The sequence below is a fragment of the Hyaena hyaena genome, unplaced genomic scaffold (genome assembly GCF_003009895.1).
Source record: "Hyaena hyaena isolate Hyena2069 unplaced genomic scaffold, ASM300989v1 scaffold_289, whole genome shotgun sequence".
Lineage (NCBI taxonomy): Eukaryota > Metazoa > Chordata > Mammalia > Carnivora > Hyaenidae > Hyaena > Hyaena hyaena.
Window position 1 is genome coordinate 1811637 of NW_024080920.1, and position 20878 is coordinate 1832514.

A 20878-nucleotide genomic window follows, 5' to 3' on the forward strand; every position below is an offset into this window, starting at 1 on the left:
TAAATTCAGATTTTGAAAATTTAGCTTACCAAATGAAGTCTAATACCAAATTATGGCACGTGGAATTTAAAGTTCTCTGCATTTTGACTCCTACGTGAGTTGATTTTCAAACTTTGTTCTTTCTTCACAAATAGGCACTCAAAGCATTTCTTGTTTATTCATTTATCTATCCACCCACCCATCATCCACCCATCATCCATCCATCATTTATCCATCATCCCTCCCTCCCTCCTTCCATCCATCCATCCATCCATCATCCATCCATCCACATTTGCTTGGAAACGTACTGTGTACCAGTCATTGTGCTTATCCAAGTGGCCTTCCCCAACCTCCTAAAACTAGTTGAAGTGTCTCTCCTTCTCATCCCATAGATCCACTCTGCCTCCATTTCATTGCTTATCACACTGAATTATAGTTCCCTATTTATATCCTTCTTCTATGAGATCCTCGTAGAAAAAAGTGGACCTTTTAGCCATTATATTTTTAGCTGGCAAATTATAATTGGTGAATAAATGTTTGATGAAGAAATGGATGAATAAGTTTAGAAATTAATGAAGTATGGTGGCTGCCTTGGGCATGCACGATATTCAGTAGAAGATGATGGTAAAATAAATTGTTTTGGCCTTAAAATGTATCTGAAGATTTTGGCTGCCAACTTTTATGAATTAACTTAGAGGTAGAGACCTTGAAGTTCTTTTTTTCTTAGTATACCAGTGACTGAGAACTGCATGCTGTTAGGGTCTCAGACTTAAATACAGGCTTGGTTCTGCCAGGCTGTCAGTTTATCAGACCTCCAAAACCTCAAGGTCTTCATCTGTAAAGGGGAGTTATAACACTTGCCACATCAACTGAAAAGGGCTCTGTGAAGTTCCAGTGAGTAAGTAGTTGTGAAACTGTTTTGTCAGCTGTAAAGTCCTTGACACATGCAAAGGCATTATGATTAGTTGTTGATAGCTTTGGAAAAAAATAAAAAAATAATTAAAAAATCAATATTTGTTTTGAGATAACATGGCTGAAGTCACACAGCTAGTCAGTCCCCCAGCTAGGATTTGAACTGAGGCAGTCTTGTAGCAGAGTCCAAATTGTTAAACACCATCATTATGTCCTCTAAAACAAGGATAGGAATAGGTCCTACCCCCTAGGGTTGTTTTAATATCATGGTTATAAAGCACTCATCGCAGTATTTGGCACATAATAAGCATTCCATCATTAATGGCTATTTTTCAAGAGTAAAATTCTCTCTTTTGGTGAGTTCTAAAATGCCCTCTGACTGATGCAGGGATGACACTCCCAGCACAGAAGTGTGCATTGAATGCATTCAGAACTAATGGAGATAAAAAGATTCTGATCGCCACCTCCGTTGCTGATGAAGGCATTGACATCGCTGAGTGCAATTTGGTCATCCTGTATGAGTATGTGGGCAATGTCATCAAAATGATCCAAACTAGAGGTGAGAAAAGCTTTGATGCCATTACTAAGTGGCTGTCAATTGGTCTGAGTGTGTCTGTCATTTAGAAACTTTCTTTCTACCAGTCATTGTGCTTCTGGCCTTTCTCTTCTACTGACCCTTGGTTGGCACAGTGGACTTTGGCGTCATTGGCCCTAGCAGTGACTTACTTGACCAGGATTGGGGGGGGGGTACAATTTTGCCCACTAATATATATCCCACCTTGATTCTTGGTCACAATGAATACTGTTTAGTTGACCTATATTGACTGACACTTATCAAAAGATAATTCTCGCTTGGATGGAGACTTTGGCAGCCAACATGTGGACCTCTCATGGTTGTGCTTGTGGTACTGATGGACCCTGTATTCTAGAAGACATAGTCCATGGGATTCTTCTGTCTTACCTCAACTAGGTGATCTCCTAAATAGCCTCTCTTCCTTTTTTCAATTTCCATAATAGCTGCCACTTTACTTCTTGAAAAACAGCTCTGGGCATGTCACTTCCCTATATAGAAACTCTAGTACGTTCCAATTTACATGATGTTAAAAAGTTCAAACTCCAACACTAACTTATCTTTCCAACCTATTTTTCATTCTTCCCTTTTATTCATTATCCACTTTTGCCAACCTGATTTCATCATTGTCTCATTGTTGAAGAAAGTGCTCATGTACTGATAATCTTTGTTTTACCTCTTTACCTCTTCTCCGATTCCCTATTACTTGTCCCTAGTCCCCCCCAGCTGGCAATAATCTTTAGAATGCACATGATACTTTACAGTGATCATTCTGACAGCACTTATTATTTCTATCTATATTCTGATGACTGTGAACATAGCTACTTACCCAATTCCCTGAAAGCTTTTGAGAGAGGGTGTGTTTATTATTTGTCTTAGAGTGCTCACAGTGTCATCTTGAGGGTTCCTGCTGGATTGTCTTTAAGGCAGTGTCTCTGATAACATGGCTGTCTAATCACACTGCAACATGGAGACCCCAAGGAAGCCAGTCTATGGTGGGCTCTTAGTTTAACAAGTAGTTTTTATATTCACATATATACCTGCATTGAAGCCCATGCTCTAACAGCTCAGCTTTCCTATGAAAGTGGGGTTCGGTGAACCAAAGTTGAATTGTATGAATACCCCTTTGTTTACCTATTCTCAGATTTATCAGAGTTTTAAGTCAAAGGCACTGAATAAAAAATTTGTTTTCTGATAGGCAGAGGAAGAGCAAGAGGTAGCAAGTGCTTCCTTCTGACTAGCAATGCCGATGTAATTGAAAAAGAAAAAATGAACATGTGCAAAGAAAAAATGATGAATGACTCCATTTCAATGCTTCAGACATGGAATGAAGCAGTATTTAAAGAAAAGGTAAGTCTTTTAATCTGTGCTATTCTTTCAGACTCTGACTGTAATAGAATGCGAGCATAGTTGGTACCTTTTATCCATTGCTCTGAGTGTTGCATTAGAACAGGAAGTTTATGCTTAAATTTTTGTCCCGGAGTGAACATCGGAGTCATTCTGCTTTAAGTCTCAGTGAGATTAAAATACAAATTATTAGTGCTGATACTTGAAGTTCGGTTTTTAGTTAGAAAAGGCAAACTGAGTCAGAATGACCCTTAAGTTGGGAGCTCATCTTGAGGACTACACTGTAACAGGCAAGACACTGCCCTTATCCGTCTTTTCCTCATACCCCTCTCGCTAACATCTGGAGTCCTCTGAAAAGAGCCCCCAGTGCACTGTGCATGTGGTAAAATGCCTGTTGTGGCTGTGGATTGTAATGTACACTTGGGAGTGGCGTTACCTGTTCAGTGCAGCCTCTTGGTAGTAACCTTCATTTAATTGTAATTTCCTTTAGAACCCAGAAGCGTGGAACCAGATTGGGGAAAGTTAAGAAACATATGCACACGCACACACACATGCACGCATGTACATGTACCCCCACACTTTCTCTAGACCCTTTGTGGGGACTTTCATCCCAGAATCGCTGCCACTCTAGAGAGATGTGACTTAAGGCAGTTACTCTATCTCTTAAGGCATCAGTCTCCTCATTCGTAAAGTTGGGAAAGGAATGGCATTTAGTTCATAGGGCAGTTTGGGGGATAAAATGGGGTATGTGCATCGTTCAGCACAGTGCCTGGTATAAAGTAAGTGCTCAAAAAATGAGAGTTGTTATGGACAGAGGCATATGGAAGGTAGACTTGATCTTCACAAAGATGAACCTTACATTTCAATAGATTAACTCCATAGTGTCCATATTTTTAAAAAGTCATAATCTCTTTTATCAAAAAAAGTTTTAAGAAGCAGTGGCCTTATACTTATTTTAGGACATAAAATCACAACTATATGTCAGTGTTTACTCATTTTTAAAAACATTTCTTCCTAAAGCTTAGAGACTAAAATATTTAAAAATACTTCTTTGACAGTTTTACTGAGTATGGCAGGGAAATTTTTTAGTTCCTCTTAATTTTCTTCCTGAATTTTACTGAAGATAGGGACTTTTCACTGAGCCACCTTCCCATTTTGTAACAGATGGGGATGTTGGCAATAAAAGTTTTAAAACCATAATAGCTTTAATAACCATGCCATAATTTTTGTCTCTTCCATTGGGTGACAAGCTGCTTGGACTCCTATGTGACAGAAGAAATAGAGTAAAAATTTAATGAGGGAGATGGAGGCTGGTCCAGACACAGACGTTATTTTGTAGTCAGCGTACCAGGACAAGTAGTGGGATGAGGACCAAACAGGTTCAGTATCTGTTGAGTTAGACTACCGAGTCACATTTGGGATTCCCCTCACAGCCATAGAAAACGGGCAGAGATGGTAAAGAATGAGAGGGAGTCTGGAACGACTCCAGGATCAGGACCTATTGGTAGGTGGCAATTTTGTGTGTGTGGGGGTGTGTGTGTGGGAGTTCTTGCTCCCCACAGGGTCTCCTCGACATCACAGGCAGGGGCGTCTACCGTTTGGCAGGGCTGACAGTCATGGCTCCCCACTTGTCCTTCTCTGACACCATGGGGGGAGAATGTCAAGGTTCTTTGTTACAGCTCTGCAGGTGGAAACCTTGGTGACCCCCGCCCCCCTCAGTCTTTGCTGGCATGAGTAGCAGTGAGGCTAAAAATCGGTTATTTATTTATTTAGTTTATTTATCTAGGGGCACCTGGATGGCTCAGACAGTGTCTGACTTCGGCTCAGGTCATAATCTCAGGGTTCTTGAGTTCGAGCCCCGCATCAGGTTCTGTGCTGAGAGCTTCATTCCCGAGCCTGGAGCCTGGTTGGGATTCTGTGTCTTTCTCTCTCTCTGTGCTCCACCTTCATCCCCCCCTTCCCCGATACTCTCTCTCTCAAAAATAAACATTAAAAAAGTAATAGTTCATTTATTTGGGGGGGGCGGCATGAACACAAGTGGGGGAAGGGCAGAGAGAAGGAGAGAGAGAATTCCAAGCAGGCCTTGTGCCATCAGCACAGAGCCCAATGCAGGCTCGAACTCAGGAACTGTGAGATCATGACCTGAGCAGAGATCGAAAGTTGGACACTTAAGCTACTGTGCCACCCAGGTGCCCCTAGGCCATAGTTTTTTTTGTTTCATTCTGTGATGTTTCGAGTAGAACAGCTAATGTCTAAAAGTTTTTTGTCTTGCTAGTCTGTGCCTTTCCTGATCCTTTGGCTAGAGAGAGTAGGCTTCTGTTGAGATGTTTTTTATCTGTGCCTATAGGCATTTTTGCTTGCTGGTTTCTTCAGCCCCAAGTCTGGATATATGAGGTGAAAAGAAAACCCAGGGAATTCACTGTGTTGTTCTACCATGTGTTTTCTAGCTGTCTGGCATCTTCTCTTCACCCTTCAGAATCTTCTTAGGTTTATTTTATCTGTAATGTCAAGGTTCTTAGTTATACTTAGATGTCCTGAGTTTTGAAATAGAATGCAGTCACACTATATATACATTTAACTTGACTGTAATTCAATAATACTCTCTATGGTTGGAAGGGAAGAGAGAAAAAAGATTTTAGATGATGGGGACTCTTCTGCCTGCTGTTCCATGTAATGGGTTTTTGCCCTAGAAGTGGGTGTGATTATGCCTGAAACCATCAATATATGTCATATGTTTATTTGTGAGGAACTTAAAAAATTTTGCCAACTACTAAAGTAGGAAGCATAGTTCAGATGACTTTTATGGACATCCTTAGTACTTCCTGGGCATCTCTGATCAAGAAATTAAAAGACTAATTGGAGGTTACAGTTAAACAGTGACTAACAAAGAATTAGGAGAACCATTAAGATTATTTATGGTATTTTTTTTAAATAAACAAAGGCAGGTACTGTATATTCATGGCAGTTGTATATGAATGATTATATACATATATATGTGTGTATATATATATATCTCCTAGTTGTACTCAAATTACACTGACAATGTGGGTTTTGGTTTGTTTGTTTTTTTTGTTTTTTTTTGCATGTAGGTTCTCCAGATACAGATTCAAGAAAAATTCATCAGGGATAGTCAAGGAAAAGTAGAACCTGTACCAGATAAGGAAAATAAAAAACTACTCTGCAGAAAGTGCAAAGCCTTTGCATGTTACACAGTTGATATCAGAGTGGTGGAGGTAAGCAGCCTTTTTAACAAAAAGCACTTGGCTATTTTTTTAGCACTAAGTAAAGCTCACTATCAGTGAGATGTTTATAGTAAGACATTATTATTTTTGTTGTTTTCATGGCCATGGTCCACGTATTTTAAAAGAGACAAAAACATTTTAATAAGAAACCCTTAACAATAAAGAAGAAAAAGAAGCCACTTAACTATTCCATAGCCATTAAAATCACGGTTATGCTAAATGAATGGGGGTATCCTGGATTCAGTCATGGAACAGATAAAGTATATTATTAGAAAAGGTAGTAGAATCTGTAGTTTAGTTAATAGTAATGTTCCAATCCTAATTTCTTACTTTTGACAAGTGTACTATGGTGTGTTAGTATTCCGGGAAGCTGAATGAAGCGTCTATAGGAATTTCCTGGACCATCTTTGCAGTTTTTCTGTAAATCTAAAATAATTCCAAAGTAAAGTTTATTAAAATGATCATGAAGCTTATGTATAATGAAAAACTTCTTACAAACTAATGGTGAAGTGGGAAAAATAACAAGGATACAAAATTGTAAAATTTTGAAAAATTGTAAGTTTTGTGTTTTGCTAAATTTTTTGCTAGGACTATAGCAGTGTGAAATAATAGCAACAATACCACCATCACTACCAACAACAACCAAAAAAATTTAACCTTCTATAGAAAAAAGTAGGGGAAATATATTAAAATGTATTACTATTTTGCAGTGAGACTTCGTGATTTTTTCTATTAAAAAAAATTTTTTTTAATGTTCATTTATTTTTGAGAGAGAGAAAGAGAGTGAGTGCGAGGGGGAGAGGGGCAGACAGAATCTGAAGCAGGCTACAGGCTCCTTGCTGTCAGCACAGATTGTGACGTGGGGCTTGAACCCACAAATGATGAGATCATGACCTGAGCTGAAGCCAGATGCCTAAGCCACCCAGGCACCCCTTCTCCCTACTATTTTATTTTTTCTAAACTTTCTTTCTGGGATACAAATCACTTTTATAATGCAAACAAAATATCTCATTTTAAAAAACAGGTTAGTTTTCTGTATTTTTTTTTTCTTAATACTTTAGGATAAAACTTTTGGACATGAAAATGTCTAAAGACAAAAATTGGATGTAACTCCATTGCTGCTGATAGAGGGGAGGCTGGTTCAGATGACGAGTTTTTAGGGTTCTCTTTGGTTTTCAGAAAGCTGAAGTCTCTAATCAGTCCATCTGTTTGAGTGAGAAGCATATTAGGGGTGATACTAGCAAATTCCCATGCCTTTAGGAGTCTGCTGCTGTAGCTATAAAAGGTCTTTTTAGCTCCAGTTACAGCGATTTTTCTATTGAAATGGTGCTTTATGACTGTTTCCTGAGGGCCTGGTGCATTGGGTCTGTGTTTGTTCTGTACAGTGTGGCCTTTCAGAGGTTTACTCTAAAGTTGACTATCTGGCAGAGCCTCTGGACCCTTGAGTCCCCCACCCTCTTCAGATCCATATTGACCCTTTGCTGTTCTTCTCTGTATCCTGTGGATTATGCCTGGCCTGTGAACTCCGGCTTTGTGGAGATCAATAAATGCTCACTTTTGTTTCTGAATCAATAAAGAGTATCTACTCTCAGAAGTGCAGTTGCCTGGAAACTTCTTAGTCCTCCTCTTCATGAGATGGCCCCTGTCACCTCACTTGCACCCTCACTCCCACCCTCATCTCCATCCATGTAACTGGGAGCCAGGCTGCATGGATTCCAGTCTGGCCTTCAGGTGAATGCATATTTCCTTCTTACCCCATCTGTAAAATAAGTGGGATCCCACCTGCTCTTCATCTCAGATTACGGTGGAGTTTTTTAAAATCACAGTTTTGTAGTGGTTTTAATGTTGTTTTGTTATTCAATCCCTTCATCTGTAGGAATGCCATTACACTGTGGTTGGAGATGCTTTTGGGAAGTGCTTTGTGAGTAAAGCGCACCTCAAACCAAAGAGCTTTGGACATTTTGAGAAGAGAGCAAAGATCTACTGTGCCAGACCGAACTGCAGCCATGACTGGGGAATCTGTGTCAAGTATAAGAAATTTGAGATTCCACTTATAAAAATGGAAAGTTTTGTGGTGGAGGATATTGTAACTGGAGCTCAGAAACTGTATACGAAATGGAAGGACTTTCATTTTGAGAAGATACCATTTGATGCTAAGGAAATGTTCAGATAACCTAGGTGCCTCATTCTCTAGCTACAGGGAATGGATGACCCTGACAAGAAATTAGCCCCAGTGGATACAATCACAGATTGCTTGTACCATTGTGAAGGTATTTTTTGCAAGGCTTGTATCGAACTATACTATCTATCCCTTAACTTCACCCTGTTTATTGTTTTCTGTAGGCCAGTAAAGCTCTAAGTACTTGGTGAAAATTAAAAAGCCTTCTTTCTATCCTTCCCTTCACAACTGGTTGCCGATGTACACCCAGTGGCCACCAGTACACACTGGAAGGAATGAAAGAAAGGTTGCAAATTTTTTTCATACTTCCCTTTCTTTCCTTAACCTACTACCATAAACTGACTTTTGCCCTTAATCTACTGAAATTGTTCTTAAGACCAGTTGACTCTGATTGCCAATCCATTGGACACTTCTTAGGCCTTCTCTCTTTGATTTCTTTATTGCTTTTGGCCCTGTTGAGTATTCTTTTCCTGGAAGCCCCTTGGCTTCTATTTCTTATAGCTCTGTCACAGTCTTTCCTATTGATTCCTCTATGCTGATCTTTTAAACACTGACGGTTCTAAGGGTTCAGTAAATATTCAAATACAGAGGTATAACAGTTACTCATATTTTCTATTTATCAGTGTGTGGCATGTAATCTTAAAATTCTGTAGGATAACTTTCAGTAATGGGAGCATGTAAATGATCTAGTTTTTAAGAAATTTGATTTCTGTTCTTATAGTTTATTGTACATCTTGTCCTGTTTGTTTCCTTAAACTGTGTGCCCTTGTTCCCTTTGAACGGTCATCTCAAGCCATTTTGTAATAATAGTTGATGGTCAACACTTGGACTCTGTTCTCAGGTGCCTTGGATGAAACTGAGGAGATAAATTTGGCTGTCCTTTCCACTTAAAAAGTTAGAATATGTATTCAAATGGCATTCTTGTGTCACTAAACAAGGTTGGATGATGTCCTGAGAGCTTAGTTTAGGGTTGTCCAGACATGGGGACAACTGCCTGAATTTTGCTGCTCCCATGCAGGCCAAGGTATTTTGTGTTCAATTCAGGATAGGCTCTGTAGTAACTATTTTCCTAAACAGATTCAGATTAGTTGTTTGTAATTCACTAGAACCATCAATGGCTTAAACAAACCTTCAAACATCACAAAATGTTAATAATATCTTCAACATCTTTGATTGCACAACCCTTTTCAAGTAGCACCTATTTACATCTAAATGCTATTTGGTGTCCAAGAGATCAACCCTGAAGTTCAATGGGGTGACATGGTTCAGCCACCTCACTCTCCATTTGATCTGATGAGCAGCTGTGCTGGCCAAGAGTCAGCAAACTTGCCAGGTACCTAATGTCTCTTTGGCTTAACTTCTTTCCTCTGTAAGACCAGGATAATACATACCTGGAAAGGTTAGTGAAGTTTTTAACTGAAATAATGTATGAAAAGTATATTTTATATAGGAATTGCATGGTAATGGTTACTCTTAGTAATGTTCTTAGTAAGACACAATAAAAATGGATTATTTAAGCCAAACTACTTGCTGATTTTTATTCCCTTTCCATTTATATTTTACTAGATTATGTAAGGTTCTGGTCACCAATTCCAGTGTTGGGGGTTTTCCCATGTCAACAAGTAATTGTCTGACACCAGCCAAATAACCTGTAAATCAATCCAATTCTGACATTGTCAACCTGGAAGATAGCTTCAGATCCCACAGGTCAAGGGTTCTCAGTCCTAGAAGACTGCCCCACCCACTCCCACTTCGGCATCATTGCAAATCCAGGTAATCACCTGTGTCTCTGATAGGCTATAGATCAGAGGTTCCAATGACCTCCTCTTCCTTGAATTTGATTCATCTGTTAGAGTGGGTCACAGAACTCAGAGAAACATTGTACTTTCTAAATCACCGATTAGGAAAGGGTATAACTCAGGAACAGCAGGGAGGTCTCATGCCCTCTCCAAATCTCCACCTGCTCACAAACTAGAAGCTCTCTAAACCAAATCCTTTGGTTTTTTATGGAGGCTTTATTATATGAACATGACTGATTCAATCACCAATGGCCAATGATTTTTTCTACCTCCAGTTCCCCTACCCAGTGGTCAGGAGGTGGGACTGAACATTCCAGCTCTAATTTGAGAGTTGGTTGCCCTGGCAACCAGCCCCCATCCTTCAGTGTGGTCCAAAAGTCACGTCATTAACATCGCAGGAGACACTTCAGTCCCTTGTCACTTAGGGAATGCTGAGGCTTTTAGGAGCTCAGTGCCAGAAATGGAGACATAAGTCAAATATATAGTTATATAAATCATAATTTCACAAGTACCTCTTTTAATAAGTGATTGCCTTTTTGGGATGCTGTTTAAGAATTTTAATAGGATGTTGAAAATAACTACTGGAGATTAATTTGAGAAAAGTTCTTTCAAGCATCTACATGGGTCAGTTTGGATAAAGGTGTGTCATCCTCTCTTCAGCCATCAGAAGGCAGACTGCAGGGAAGAGAAAAAGAACCTAGGATTCCCTTAGAGGACTTTTGCACCAAATCAAGCCACTGCCAGGGTACTCAGTTACTATTTATTGAATGAAAAAAAGTGGCAGTTTAGGATTTAAAAAACTGCAAACTCTTGACTGATGCCCAAATGCTGGTCATTGGATTTCTAGGTCAAAGGCTGTATGCCCAAACCCACTGGGGAGTCTGTTTCATGGGTCTATGCCCCACCCCCATGAGGATGCCCCAGGAGGGCGTCCAGCCATGTGTACTTTCTGAAGTTCATCAGGTGGTTCAGACACAATCTGCTATGCACCCACAGGACCTGGATTCTCTTTGGCTCCTGCCAGTGCTGACGTGGTGATGGGTTTCTCACCTGCAATGAAAAGTGGCCTTCAGTCAAATGCCTGATTGTGTATCGAGGGCTGTAAACTCCAATTCCTCTCCTTAAAACTTATTGTCACTTGAATTTAAAAAGACTAACCCTCATGTCAGCGTTTCTTCCAGCACGTCCTGTGGAACACACATGCTGTAAGATGCTCTGAAGAAAATACACTGTGGGCAGATGGGTTCCTGTACCGTCTGCTGCCAGCCTGCCTCTCAAGTGAGTGATTTACAGCCTGCTTGGTCATTGTGTGTCATTGTGTCGGTTCTGTGCTAGTAAGACCCACTTAACCCAGCGGTTCCCAAATACATAGACCCTGGAACCCTGTTGTTCATAGGACCCCATTAACATCCTATAGAAGCACAACAGCAGGTCCCTGACAAGGACTAGACAACCAGAGCCACATTGGAATGTTAATTTCAGGATCATAACCAGTAACTCTTTTATTACTCTATGTAATAAAACTAGACGGTTTTGCTCAGCAAATCTGTACTGAATACATAGGCCTCAGTTCTTGGGATACAAAATTATTAAAACTATCAGCTATAATTGTATAATCTTTGTTCATGATAATAAGGCGATCTGGCTGAACAAAAACTACTTGGGTATTAAATTCTGTTTGTGGTCATGACACTGAACAGCTTCCACAGAAAGGAGCCATGAAATGTCAGTTTCTCTTTTCCAGAAGTGACTCTCTGTTGCTCCTGCATAGCCCTGCTGGGTACGCCACTGTCCTCACATAGCCTTGAAAGGGACACTGGGCCAAAAATACGGTTTTCCATTTTGGTGACTTGAAAAACTCCCAATTTTAGCCTACAAAATACTGGAAGATAAATCTCTAAGTTCACAAACTATTACCTGCTAGCCTCGAGCTGCTGGAGGCCACATTCCCTGCACATGGAACAGCCCTGAAGAAGGAGGCCATTGGAGATGGAAGGTAAGAACCGAGGGAGACGACGGGGAGAACCTGGGTCTGAGTCACCAGATCCAACCAAGCCTAGGGCCATGGCCACCTCTGGTCTTCGAGTTCTATGAGCCAGTTATTATTACTGTCAATATTTTTGCTTAGCCAGTTTGAGTGGTGCTTCCAACACCATAACTAAGAGCTGTGACTAATGCACCCTTCCCCTAGCTTCCCCTCCACCTAGTAAAGGCTGCCCCAGAGCCAAAGACACATGCACTTATTTGCTGCATTAGAGAAGCCTGTCAGTCACCTGAGGGTGCACACCAAAGTACGTTCGGTTTCCCAGCAGGCAGCAGGCGTGATGGATTTGGAAAGCTATAAGAACCAAGGAGATGAGACTCCCATGGAGAGGAGGGAGGCCTAGCACCAACAAGAGCAGCATACTTGCATTTGGCAGGGAGACTGGTACCTTCTTGAGAAACTAGGCCAGAGGAGTTTACTTGTCCAGTCTGGTTGTGGCCGAGGGGGTGTTTGCAGGCAGAGGAGTCTGGAAGTGAAGGGACCCCGTTTTGGAAGTCATAGCCACAAGAATGTCTCCGCAGAGCCCCTGAATGCTGGGAACCACACAGCTCCCCAGGAGCTCAGTCATGGAACACTGAGGCAGTGAGGTCTGTTTTCTCAGCCTTTCTTTGTGTTTTCATGTTAGGACGGATCCTTATTTGAAGGTCACGGGTTTATACAACAAGGTTCTGTCTCTCATTTTTTCTTAGGAGCACAAACTAGGTCCCAGGACATCAGAAGCAGGGATGCTCAATAAGTGTCTTGTCCCTCATCTTGGAAGAAGTAGAGACAGGACTTGATCCTGGGTGTTCTGATGGCCAGGCCACACTCCCTGAGTGCTGAAGTTGAGATTTAAAATTCATGACAAGGAGACTAACTTGTGAGGTGTAAGGTACCCTGTTATGGACTGAATGTCTTATGTCCCACCCCTCACCCCAAAATTCTATGTTGAAGCCCTAACTCCCTGCGTATCTCCTTGGAGAAGGGATCTCTAAGGAAGTGATTAAGGTTAAATGAGGTCAGAGGGGTGGGGCCCTGATCTGATAAATCAGTGTCTTTAAAAGACACCAGAGAGCCAGCTCTTTCTCTCTCTCTCCTCATACATGCATTAAGGAAAGACAGGTGGGGTCAGAGCAAGGTGATGACTATTTGCAAACCAGGTAGAAAGCTCTCACCAGAAAATGAATTGGCTGGAAACCTGATCTTGGACTTGCAGCCTCCAGAAAGGAGAAAGTACATTTTTGATGTTTGAGTCACCCAGTCTATGATATTTTGTTACGGCAGCTGGAGCAGACTAAAACATGTGCCCCAAAATGAGGTCAGTGATGACAATAAGGACATAAACTATAGGACACAAAAAAAATCAAAAGATTATGATCTGCTCACCATACTTACATTATTGCGGCTACTACCTTGTCTGCTCCCAACCAGGGCAGCAAAATCCTGGCTCCCCAACTCTTCCATTTCCCCTGTATATAGTACGGATAGGGTTGTAAAAGCAGGAGAAATTAAATGTCACCCAGGCTTCAAGATGCTGGCAGCCTGAGACTCACTCTGCTCTAAATATGCCCAGACTAGAGCCTCACATACAATAGAAATCAATTGCAAAGTCAAAAAGTTTTCCTTGAAAATAGATTTAATCTTATTCAAATTACCAATGTTCTAAGTCTCTCTCCAAAACCACCTCCAAAGTCCTCCCCTTGACAAGTGAGAAATTTTCTGGGGAAAATTTTTGAAGGTAGTAAAAGAAAAATGTCACAATTTCTTTAGTGTTGATCCACCTAAAGGTACATAATAAAAAAATGTCAGTGTCTGATCCAAGGTGTCTGGATCATTCGCTCTGAAGGAGGAAGGGCGCAGGGGAGTCACAATCACCACTGTGATCTCAAGTGTGAGAGAGTTCTTACCGACCCATGTCAGGCAATGCCAGCACACTATGCAAAGACCAGTGAGCCTCATGGAAAAGGTTTCATGGAGCAGAGGAGAACAGAACCCAACAGGAAAGAGGACAGGCGACGCCTTCTGAGAAGACTTACTGTGTCCAGCCGAACAATAACAGGCTGAGAGTGAAAAACATCAACATCCTGTGATAAGTTACTTTAAAGAGAAGCTTAGTTCTCCCTTTCTGGCACTACTGACATCGCCACCACTCTTGCTTCCAAATTCTAGAAAAAGGGCCAAAGATTCACAAGAATAGAGAAGGTAGAAACTGCTCGTTTTGTGCCTGGAGGGATGGCACCAGAACACATCCGTGTTCGTACGCCTGTGTGCCAGGCAGCACCCCTGCGGGGAGGCCCACGCGTGGAGGGGGGTTCTCTGCACCAAGGGCCCAGCTGGTTGGTGGCACTTTGTTCCCTTCTGGTGCAGCTCCAAGTGCAGGTGACCTACTTGGCCATCTTGCGGATCATGTAGTTGAGGATGCCCCCGTTGTGGAAATAAGCAAGCTCCACGTCGGTGTCAAACCTCATGACGGCCTGGAAGGTCTTCCCGGTGTCCAGCTGTGGTGACAAAGAGGAGGAGAATCAGTGAGGGAGGAGGGTAGGCAGCTCCGTCAGGAGGGGCGGCCGCGTGCTGTCCCTGGCTCCTGCCCAGATCCAGGAAATCAGAGGCTGCCCGTGGACAAGCCCCCAGCAGACTTCTCTGCGCAGGGAAGCCCGGTGGAGTAGGAGTGATGGCAGTGATGTGGCGCGTGAGAACCAGGTGATGTGTGAGATGGTATTTAAGTCTATTTGTTTTGAGAGGCAGAGAGAGCGAGCATGTGAATGGGGGGAGGGGCAGAGAGAGAGAGGGAGACAAAGAATCCCAAGCATTTGATGTGGGGCTCAAACTCATGAACCATGAGATCATGACGTGAGCCAAAGTTGGATGCTTACCAGATTGAGCCACCCAGGTAACCCTGGATGGTATTTTCTAAACACTCTCCGGGAGCTGGAGAGAGGTCAGGAGAGGTCTCATTAAGGTTGTCAAGTAGGCAGCGCTGGGTCCTTGGCCTCACCTCATGGAGGGAGCTGTCATTTTTACCTTTGGGCTAATCAAAATCTGGGGTCTGGGGTGAGGCTCAGGGATGGGGTGTGTCTGTTCACAATTCAGTAATAAAAAGGTATTTTGGGGGTAATGTGAAAACGCCCTGTCATTGAGCTTCCCCCACCCCTCTTTGGGCTAAGGGACACTGGGTGGCAGAAAAGACAGTGGGGCTGGCTGGAGTTGGGGAGGCGGGTGGGGGGAAAGGAAGTGAGGGTGTCCGCACGCATAAACAAACACTATGTGATGAGTCAACGGCTGCCAAGCCCTCCATGTTGTGAGAACAGGAGCCAGCAGAATCCTGAGTCTAACGCAGTCCTACTGAGTGATTTGCTTTCCTTCCAAATTCCACTTGTTTCCTTCTGACTGTATCGATTATAAATACACGGCCCTGTTTCCTTGGGCCGGGCGTGGAGAGGTTCAGCTTACCTTGACCTGCACTTTCATTCGTGGTTTGAGGTTCTCTGGAATGATGATCGTGTATCGTTCTTGCCCTGTGAGTCCCAGGGTGTCTGCAGTCTCCCCAGGGAGATATTCAAGGGGAATCACCCCCATTCCCACCAAGTTACTGCGGTGAATGCGCTCGTAACTCTCCGCCAGGACGGCTTTGATTCCCTGAGGAGCCAACACAGGACTTTGGACACAGTTCCAGTTTTCTTTAGCTACACGGAAGCTTTACAAAAGGCTGCTTAAGTCAAGTCTTCTCACACCTAAATTCTTTGTAAGTACCAACTTGTTGTTTACATAAAGTTGCTCTCTAGTTATAAATAACACAGGAGCTAGTCTGAACTGACTGCCTACACAGTACAGGCAGTGTGCAAGCACTTGAATGGATTCTCTCATTCCACCCTCTGCCACCTCTGGGAGGTAGAGGCCATTATTGTCCCCCCTGTACCCATGCCGTCAGTGGAGTATCTGGTATTTGAACCCATGCAGTTCGACAACGCACTTAGCTGCTCTGTGATACAACATCTCTTAGCAAACTTCCTTTGTTATCTGGAATCCACCGCACAAAAAAACAAACACGTTTTCTTCTATTTCCCTTGAATTTTGCTCTTATTATAGGTGTAGACATCAAAGATTTAACCAAAGAAAGCAACTTTCAGAACATACTACAGAGAAAAGTAAATGATGTGCTGCTTTTAGAATTCCTGTTTCAAGGATCGAATTGCGTTGACTATGTCTTGATATTAAGGCTTCCTATAAAGTACACTGTATTGGTAAAATATAACTGGCAAAAAATAGCAGTGATCAATAAGCCAGGATCCTTAATTAACTACAACACCACACTCTTAAGTATTTGTTAATTGTAATATAAGATACCCCTAAAAGGTCTCTTGATATGTAGGGTACACTTTTTTGACGGGGAAGGGGTGGTAGGAGAATGAGAGAGAGAATCTCAAGCAGGCTCCACACCCGACTCAGGGCTCCATCTCACAACCCTGAGATCATGCCCCAAGCCTAAATCAAGAGTCGGACGCCTCCCTCACTGAGCCACCCTGGTGGCCCTGTAGGGTACACTTTTAAGCACCCCTGCATGAGGATCATTCGGCGAACTTGTGAAAATGGTAGGTTCTTTAGGTACTATCTTAGATCTACTGCTCAGGACCTCTTGCAGGGAGCACGGGGTGGGAGGAAGCTAGTGATTCTTGTGAGTTGTGAGAGCCATAGGCATAAAAAGCACTGGTGCTCAGACTTGGCTGCATGTTAGAATCACCAGGGCAGGCTTTTAAAATACCCGTGTGCAGGCCTTTCTTCTTACCAACGAAACCAGAATCTCTGGGGATGAGATCCTGGCATAGGTATTTTTAAAAATCCCACAAGCGTTTCCACATTTAAAAATAAGTGTACAGAGGAAGAACAGGTTGTTCAGAGCAGCAGGTATTCTGTCTGGATTTACGTGCACATGTACTTACTAGGAAGGGGAGGGGCACTGTGCACGTGCCTAGCTCCCGGTAAGGGCCGCTCGGCGCTGCAGACCGCGGTCGTCTGTCCCCCTCTGCCGGGAGAACTGCCCCGCGCTGCTGAGCTGGCCGGCTTCGGCTGCCCGAAGCCGGAGCCGCTCTGTACAGAAGTGTAGGCTCCAGGGAGCCCCTTGTGTCCCGGTTCTCATACCCTCTGCTAGCTCTTACAGTTCCCTCTCTGGCTGCGTGCCGCATGGGTCTCTCTTCTACCGCCAGCTCCCAGCCCTGTTCCTAAAAACTCTTTCCTCTTCCGTCACTTCTCTGGTTCTTTCCAGCAGCTTCTTGAAAAGGCAGGCTTTTGATATATTACCAAGTAATCAGAGAACATCCTTCTCCCCGCCCCCCAAACAAGGCAGAAGGATTAAAACAAAAAAATAGGTGTGATAGTCAAACACGTTATCCTGGACTTCTGGAGGGCACCTGCCAGACCCCACATTCTTTACTGTACTTGTGGATATCAACTTAATTAGTGCCTCCCCAGGCTTAATTTGCTGGAGCCATAAATCACTTGGATTGACACTGGCTAAGGCAGTTCACCCAACCCTGAGCATTAAAGCTGAGCTGCAAGGCTCTTCCAGCAAATAAATGCTCGGAGGTAAAAGCTGTCGGCTCCCTGCACAGCCCCTCCATGGGGACGCCTCAAGCGGGTCAGGCCCTGAAATGGTGGAAGGTTCTAAAGAGCTGCCTGTCTACATCCAGAGAGAGCTGCCCTTTCCCTTGAGCGTCTATAAGCTGATTCAGGAGCAATGAGAAGCGATTGTAAAACGTCTGTCCAGAGCGCAGGCTCCTTGCTTTTCCCCTTCTGTGAACTTCCTGACAGACAATACAGGATCAGCCGCCCAGCTTACTGCTCACCTGGACAACCGCCTGAGAGAAATTCCCACTCCTCAACCCAAATATGCAAACCATGAAATTTTTCCCTACAAAACAAAGACATACGTCCACACTTTTCAACAGAATTTCAGAGACTTCACAGACCCTCGTCCCAATCGCTCTAAAGACACCCCCAAAGATCCATGGTCCCCAGAAAATGAATAACTGATCTGAGGAACCAGTTCAACTCTAGGTCACCCTTCACGGAGATAAATCCAGGCCCACCAAGAAGCAGGTGCACAAACATCACATGCTTCCCTGAGCTCGCCTACTGGGATCCCTCTCCATCATACTCACCAGGAGGAAAGGGCCCTTGGCTGCCCAGTCCCGGGAGCTGCCCGAACCATACTCTTTGCCAGCCAGCACGATGAGGGGAAGGCCTGCCTGCCGGTACTGCTCTGCGGCATCGAACACGTCAAGCTGAGGAAGAGAAAAGGAAGGTTTTAGGGATGCGGTAAAGGCTCAGAGTGTGAACACAGGCAGTGGCACCTGGTACGTGCAGGGTCGGAAGGGCCTTCAGTGTGGCCCAAGTCAACACAAAGCCAATGGAAACTCAACCAATTCATTGCTTGGCTCACAAATTTCCAACTAACTCCATCTACTTACCCCTAACAGTGAAGTGTATATTCTTTTAACTGAAATGCCTAGTCGTTGTCCTGGTTTTAGAAAAATATTCAAATCTTAAGGCATCAAGGGAAAAAAGAGGAAAGGAGATTTTTTTCCCCCCTCTTCCATTGATGACGCTATTTTAAAAACATTTTTAATGTTTATTATATTGAGAGAGAGAGAGAGAGAGGCAGAGAGAAAGGGAGACACAGAAAACCAACGAGTCTCCAGGATTTGAGGTGTCAGCAGAGCCTGATGTGGGGCTCAAACTCACGGACTGCGAGATCATGACCTGAGCCGAAGTAAGACACTTAACTGAATGAGTCACTCATCACCCCCTGATTAAACTATTTTAAAGCTTAAAAAACAGAGAATCCCACCTAAACCTGGGATTTGACTCAGAGACTCAGTGATGGTCCGTTGGGAAGGGTATCCCAACACAAAGAAGGCAACATGTCCTAAAATTATAAAAAATGCAAATTCTTATTAGCCACCTTTCTATATGGAGATCAAGACAGAGATAGTAGGAAGTGGAAGCCCCAATCAATAAAGGATAGGAGAGGACTAATATTTTACTGTCTATGAGAAACATCTTAACACAAAGAGCTTCATTTGCTTTTCACAAGAACTCTGAATGTTCTGCTGGGCAGAGACCTTCACAAGGACATGTGATATCACTGCTGGTGATTAAGTAATGAAACAATTGTTTCTCCTGGCTACTTAAAAAAAAAAGTCCCTCAGAAGAGTGTTTCCTTCGGGAAAAGCTCTAGAAAGGTGTATAATCAAACTCTCAAGTAAGCTTTCACAAAGTACTATTCTGACGGGTTGCCGGAGCCTCCGGTTAGTTGCACATGGCGCTCCCGGAATCTGGGACAGAGTCCCAGCAACAGCGCCCCGCACTCTCCCTCTCTTCTAAAGAACAGGACATAAAATTTGATTGTTTTCTTCTATTATTGTTCCTCTATAGCTCTAGTGTTGTATCGAAACCACCAGTTCTTCATTTCTCCATTTTTGTTATCATCTATCAATTTCCTGCTTTAATGGGGATTTGGTTCTTTTAACTACTATTCCCCTAGGGTCGCCTCCCCCCAGCCCCCCAACAGAATTAACACATACATTTTGGGTAAGTCAATATTTAGTATTTGCACTACTCTATGTGAATGTTATTTATAGCTGAGTCATACAGTATGTATACTATGATTTCCTTTTTTTGGCAATTAAAAAAATCTCCACTGGTATTAATGATATTTGTGTGTTTGCGCACGTGCGTGCACACGCATGCTCATCTGTTTCTATGTCCCTACCCATCAATGAATCCCCAAACACTCTGCCTAAAGTACAAATCTTCTCTAAGGACATTTAAATGTATCAGGAAGTCTCTTTTTTTTTCTTCTTTCATTTTTTAAATATTTATTTTTTATTTTTGAGAGAGAGAGCACAAACAGAGCAGAGGTAGAGAGAGGACAGTGGGCTCTGTGCTGACAGCAGTGAGCCTGATTGCGGGGCTCAAACTCACAAACCATGAGATCATGACCTGAACTGAAGTCAGATGCTCAACTGATTGAGCCACCCAGGTGCCCCCAGAAGTCTGTTCTTTAAAAATCTTTCCCATGGAGGGGCTCCTGGGTGGCTCAGTTGGTTTTTGATTTTGGCTCGGGTCATGACCTCATGGTTCATGGGATCAAGCCCCGCTGTTAGCCCTGTGCTAACAGTGCGAAACCTGCTTGGGATTCTCTCTCCTCCTCTCTCTGCCCCTCTCCTGCTTGCGTATGTGTGTGTGCTCACACATACACACACCTTCTCTCTCAAAATAAAGAAATAAACATTTTAAAAAATAAAAATGAAAACATCTTTTTCCTGGAGGGATCACTCCTGGAATTTCAGTCCTGTTCCAATTCAGATGGATTCTTCTCTAGATGTGGTGCGCTCCTGTTATGGAAGGATCTTCCTTCATCAACGTCCTGGGGATTCCTTGCATTTCCTTCTCCTGGGTCCTACATCTCCCCCTTTTATGGCTTATTCCCTCATTTTGGTAAAACATTCACCAAGTTATTTCCTGAGACAGGAATTGAGGGATATTTTTAAAGTTTTTGAATCTGAATTCTACTACTTAACACAGGACATGGAATTCTGGGGTGCAAACCAGTCTGTTGCCAGTGTTGCTTTGAGCGCTTCTGATCCCCAGAACTTGCACACAAGCTGTTTTTCTCTCTGTGGAAGTTTCTAGATCTTTTCCTTATCTCTGCTGCTCTTAGCTTCACAATGATGCGACTTGGAGCTGTTCTCCCATCATCACGTGGGCATTCGGCGGATGTAATCTGGAGTCGGAGCTTGTAGTCGGGGAATTTTCCTTGTGTTACTT

General features: G+C 43.0%; 2 protein-coding genes across 5 annotated transcripts in view; one reads left to right on the forward strand and one right to left on the reverse strand.

Annotated features, from left to right (window-relative positions):
* The window catches only part of DDX58 (DExD/H-box helicase 58), a 35727-nt gene extending 25974 nt beyond the window's left edge, over positions 1-9753 (forward strand). For both annotated transcript variants that reach the window (XM_039247035.1, XM_039247036.1), the window contains 4 exons: positions 1280-1450; positions 2661-2812; positions 5899-6042; positions 7928-9753. In XM_039247035.1, coding sequence (XP_039102966.1) covers positions 1280-1450; positions 2661-2812; positions 5899-6042; positions 7928-8224 — 764 coding nt within the window. In that variant the 3' untranslated portion in view covers positions 8225-9753. The remainder of the gene's footprint in view (positions 1-1279; positions 1451-2660; positions 2813-5898; positions 6043-7927) is intronic.
* Positions 9754-10770: 1017 nt separating this feature from the next.
* The window catches only part of ACO1 (aconitase 1), a 70824-nt gene continuing 60716 nt past the window's right edge, over positions 10771-20878 (reverse strand). For 2 of the 3 annotated variants that reach the window (XM_039247037.1, XM_039247038.1), the window contains 4 exons: positions 18208-18330; positions 15503-15688; positions 14441-14550; positions 10771-11079 (listed from right to left, as the gene is read on the reverse strand). In XM_039247037.1, coding sequence (XP_039102968.1) covers positions 11076-11079; positions 14441-14550; positions 15503-15688; positions 18208-18330 — 423 coding nt within the window. In that variant the 3' untranslated portion in view covers positions 10771-11075. Of the gene's footprint in view, positions 11080-13447; positions 14551-15502; positions 15689-18207; positions 18331-20878 lie in introns of all 3 variants that reach the window. The other variant, XR_005530936.1, reaches the window with a different exon arrangement.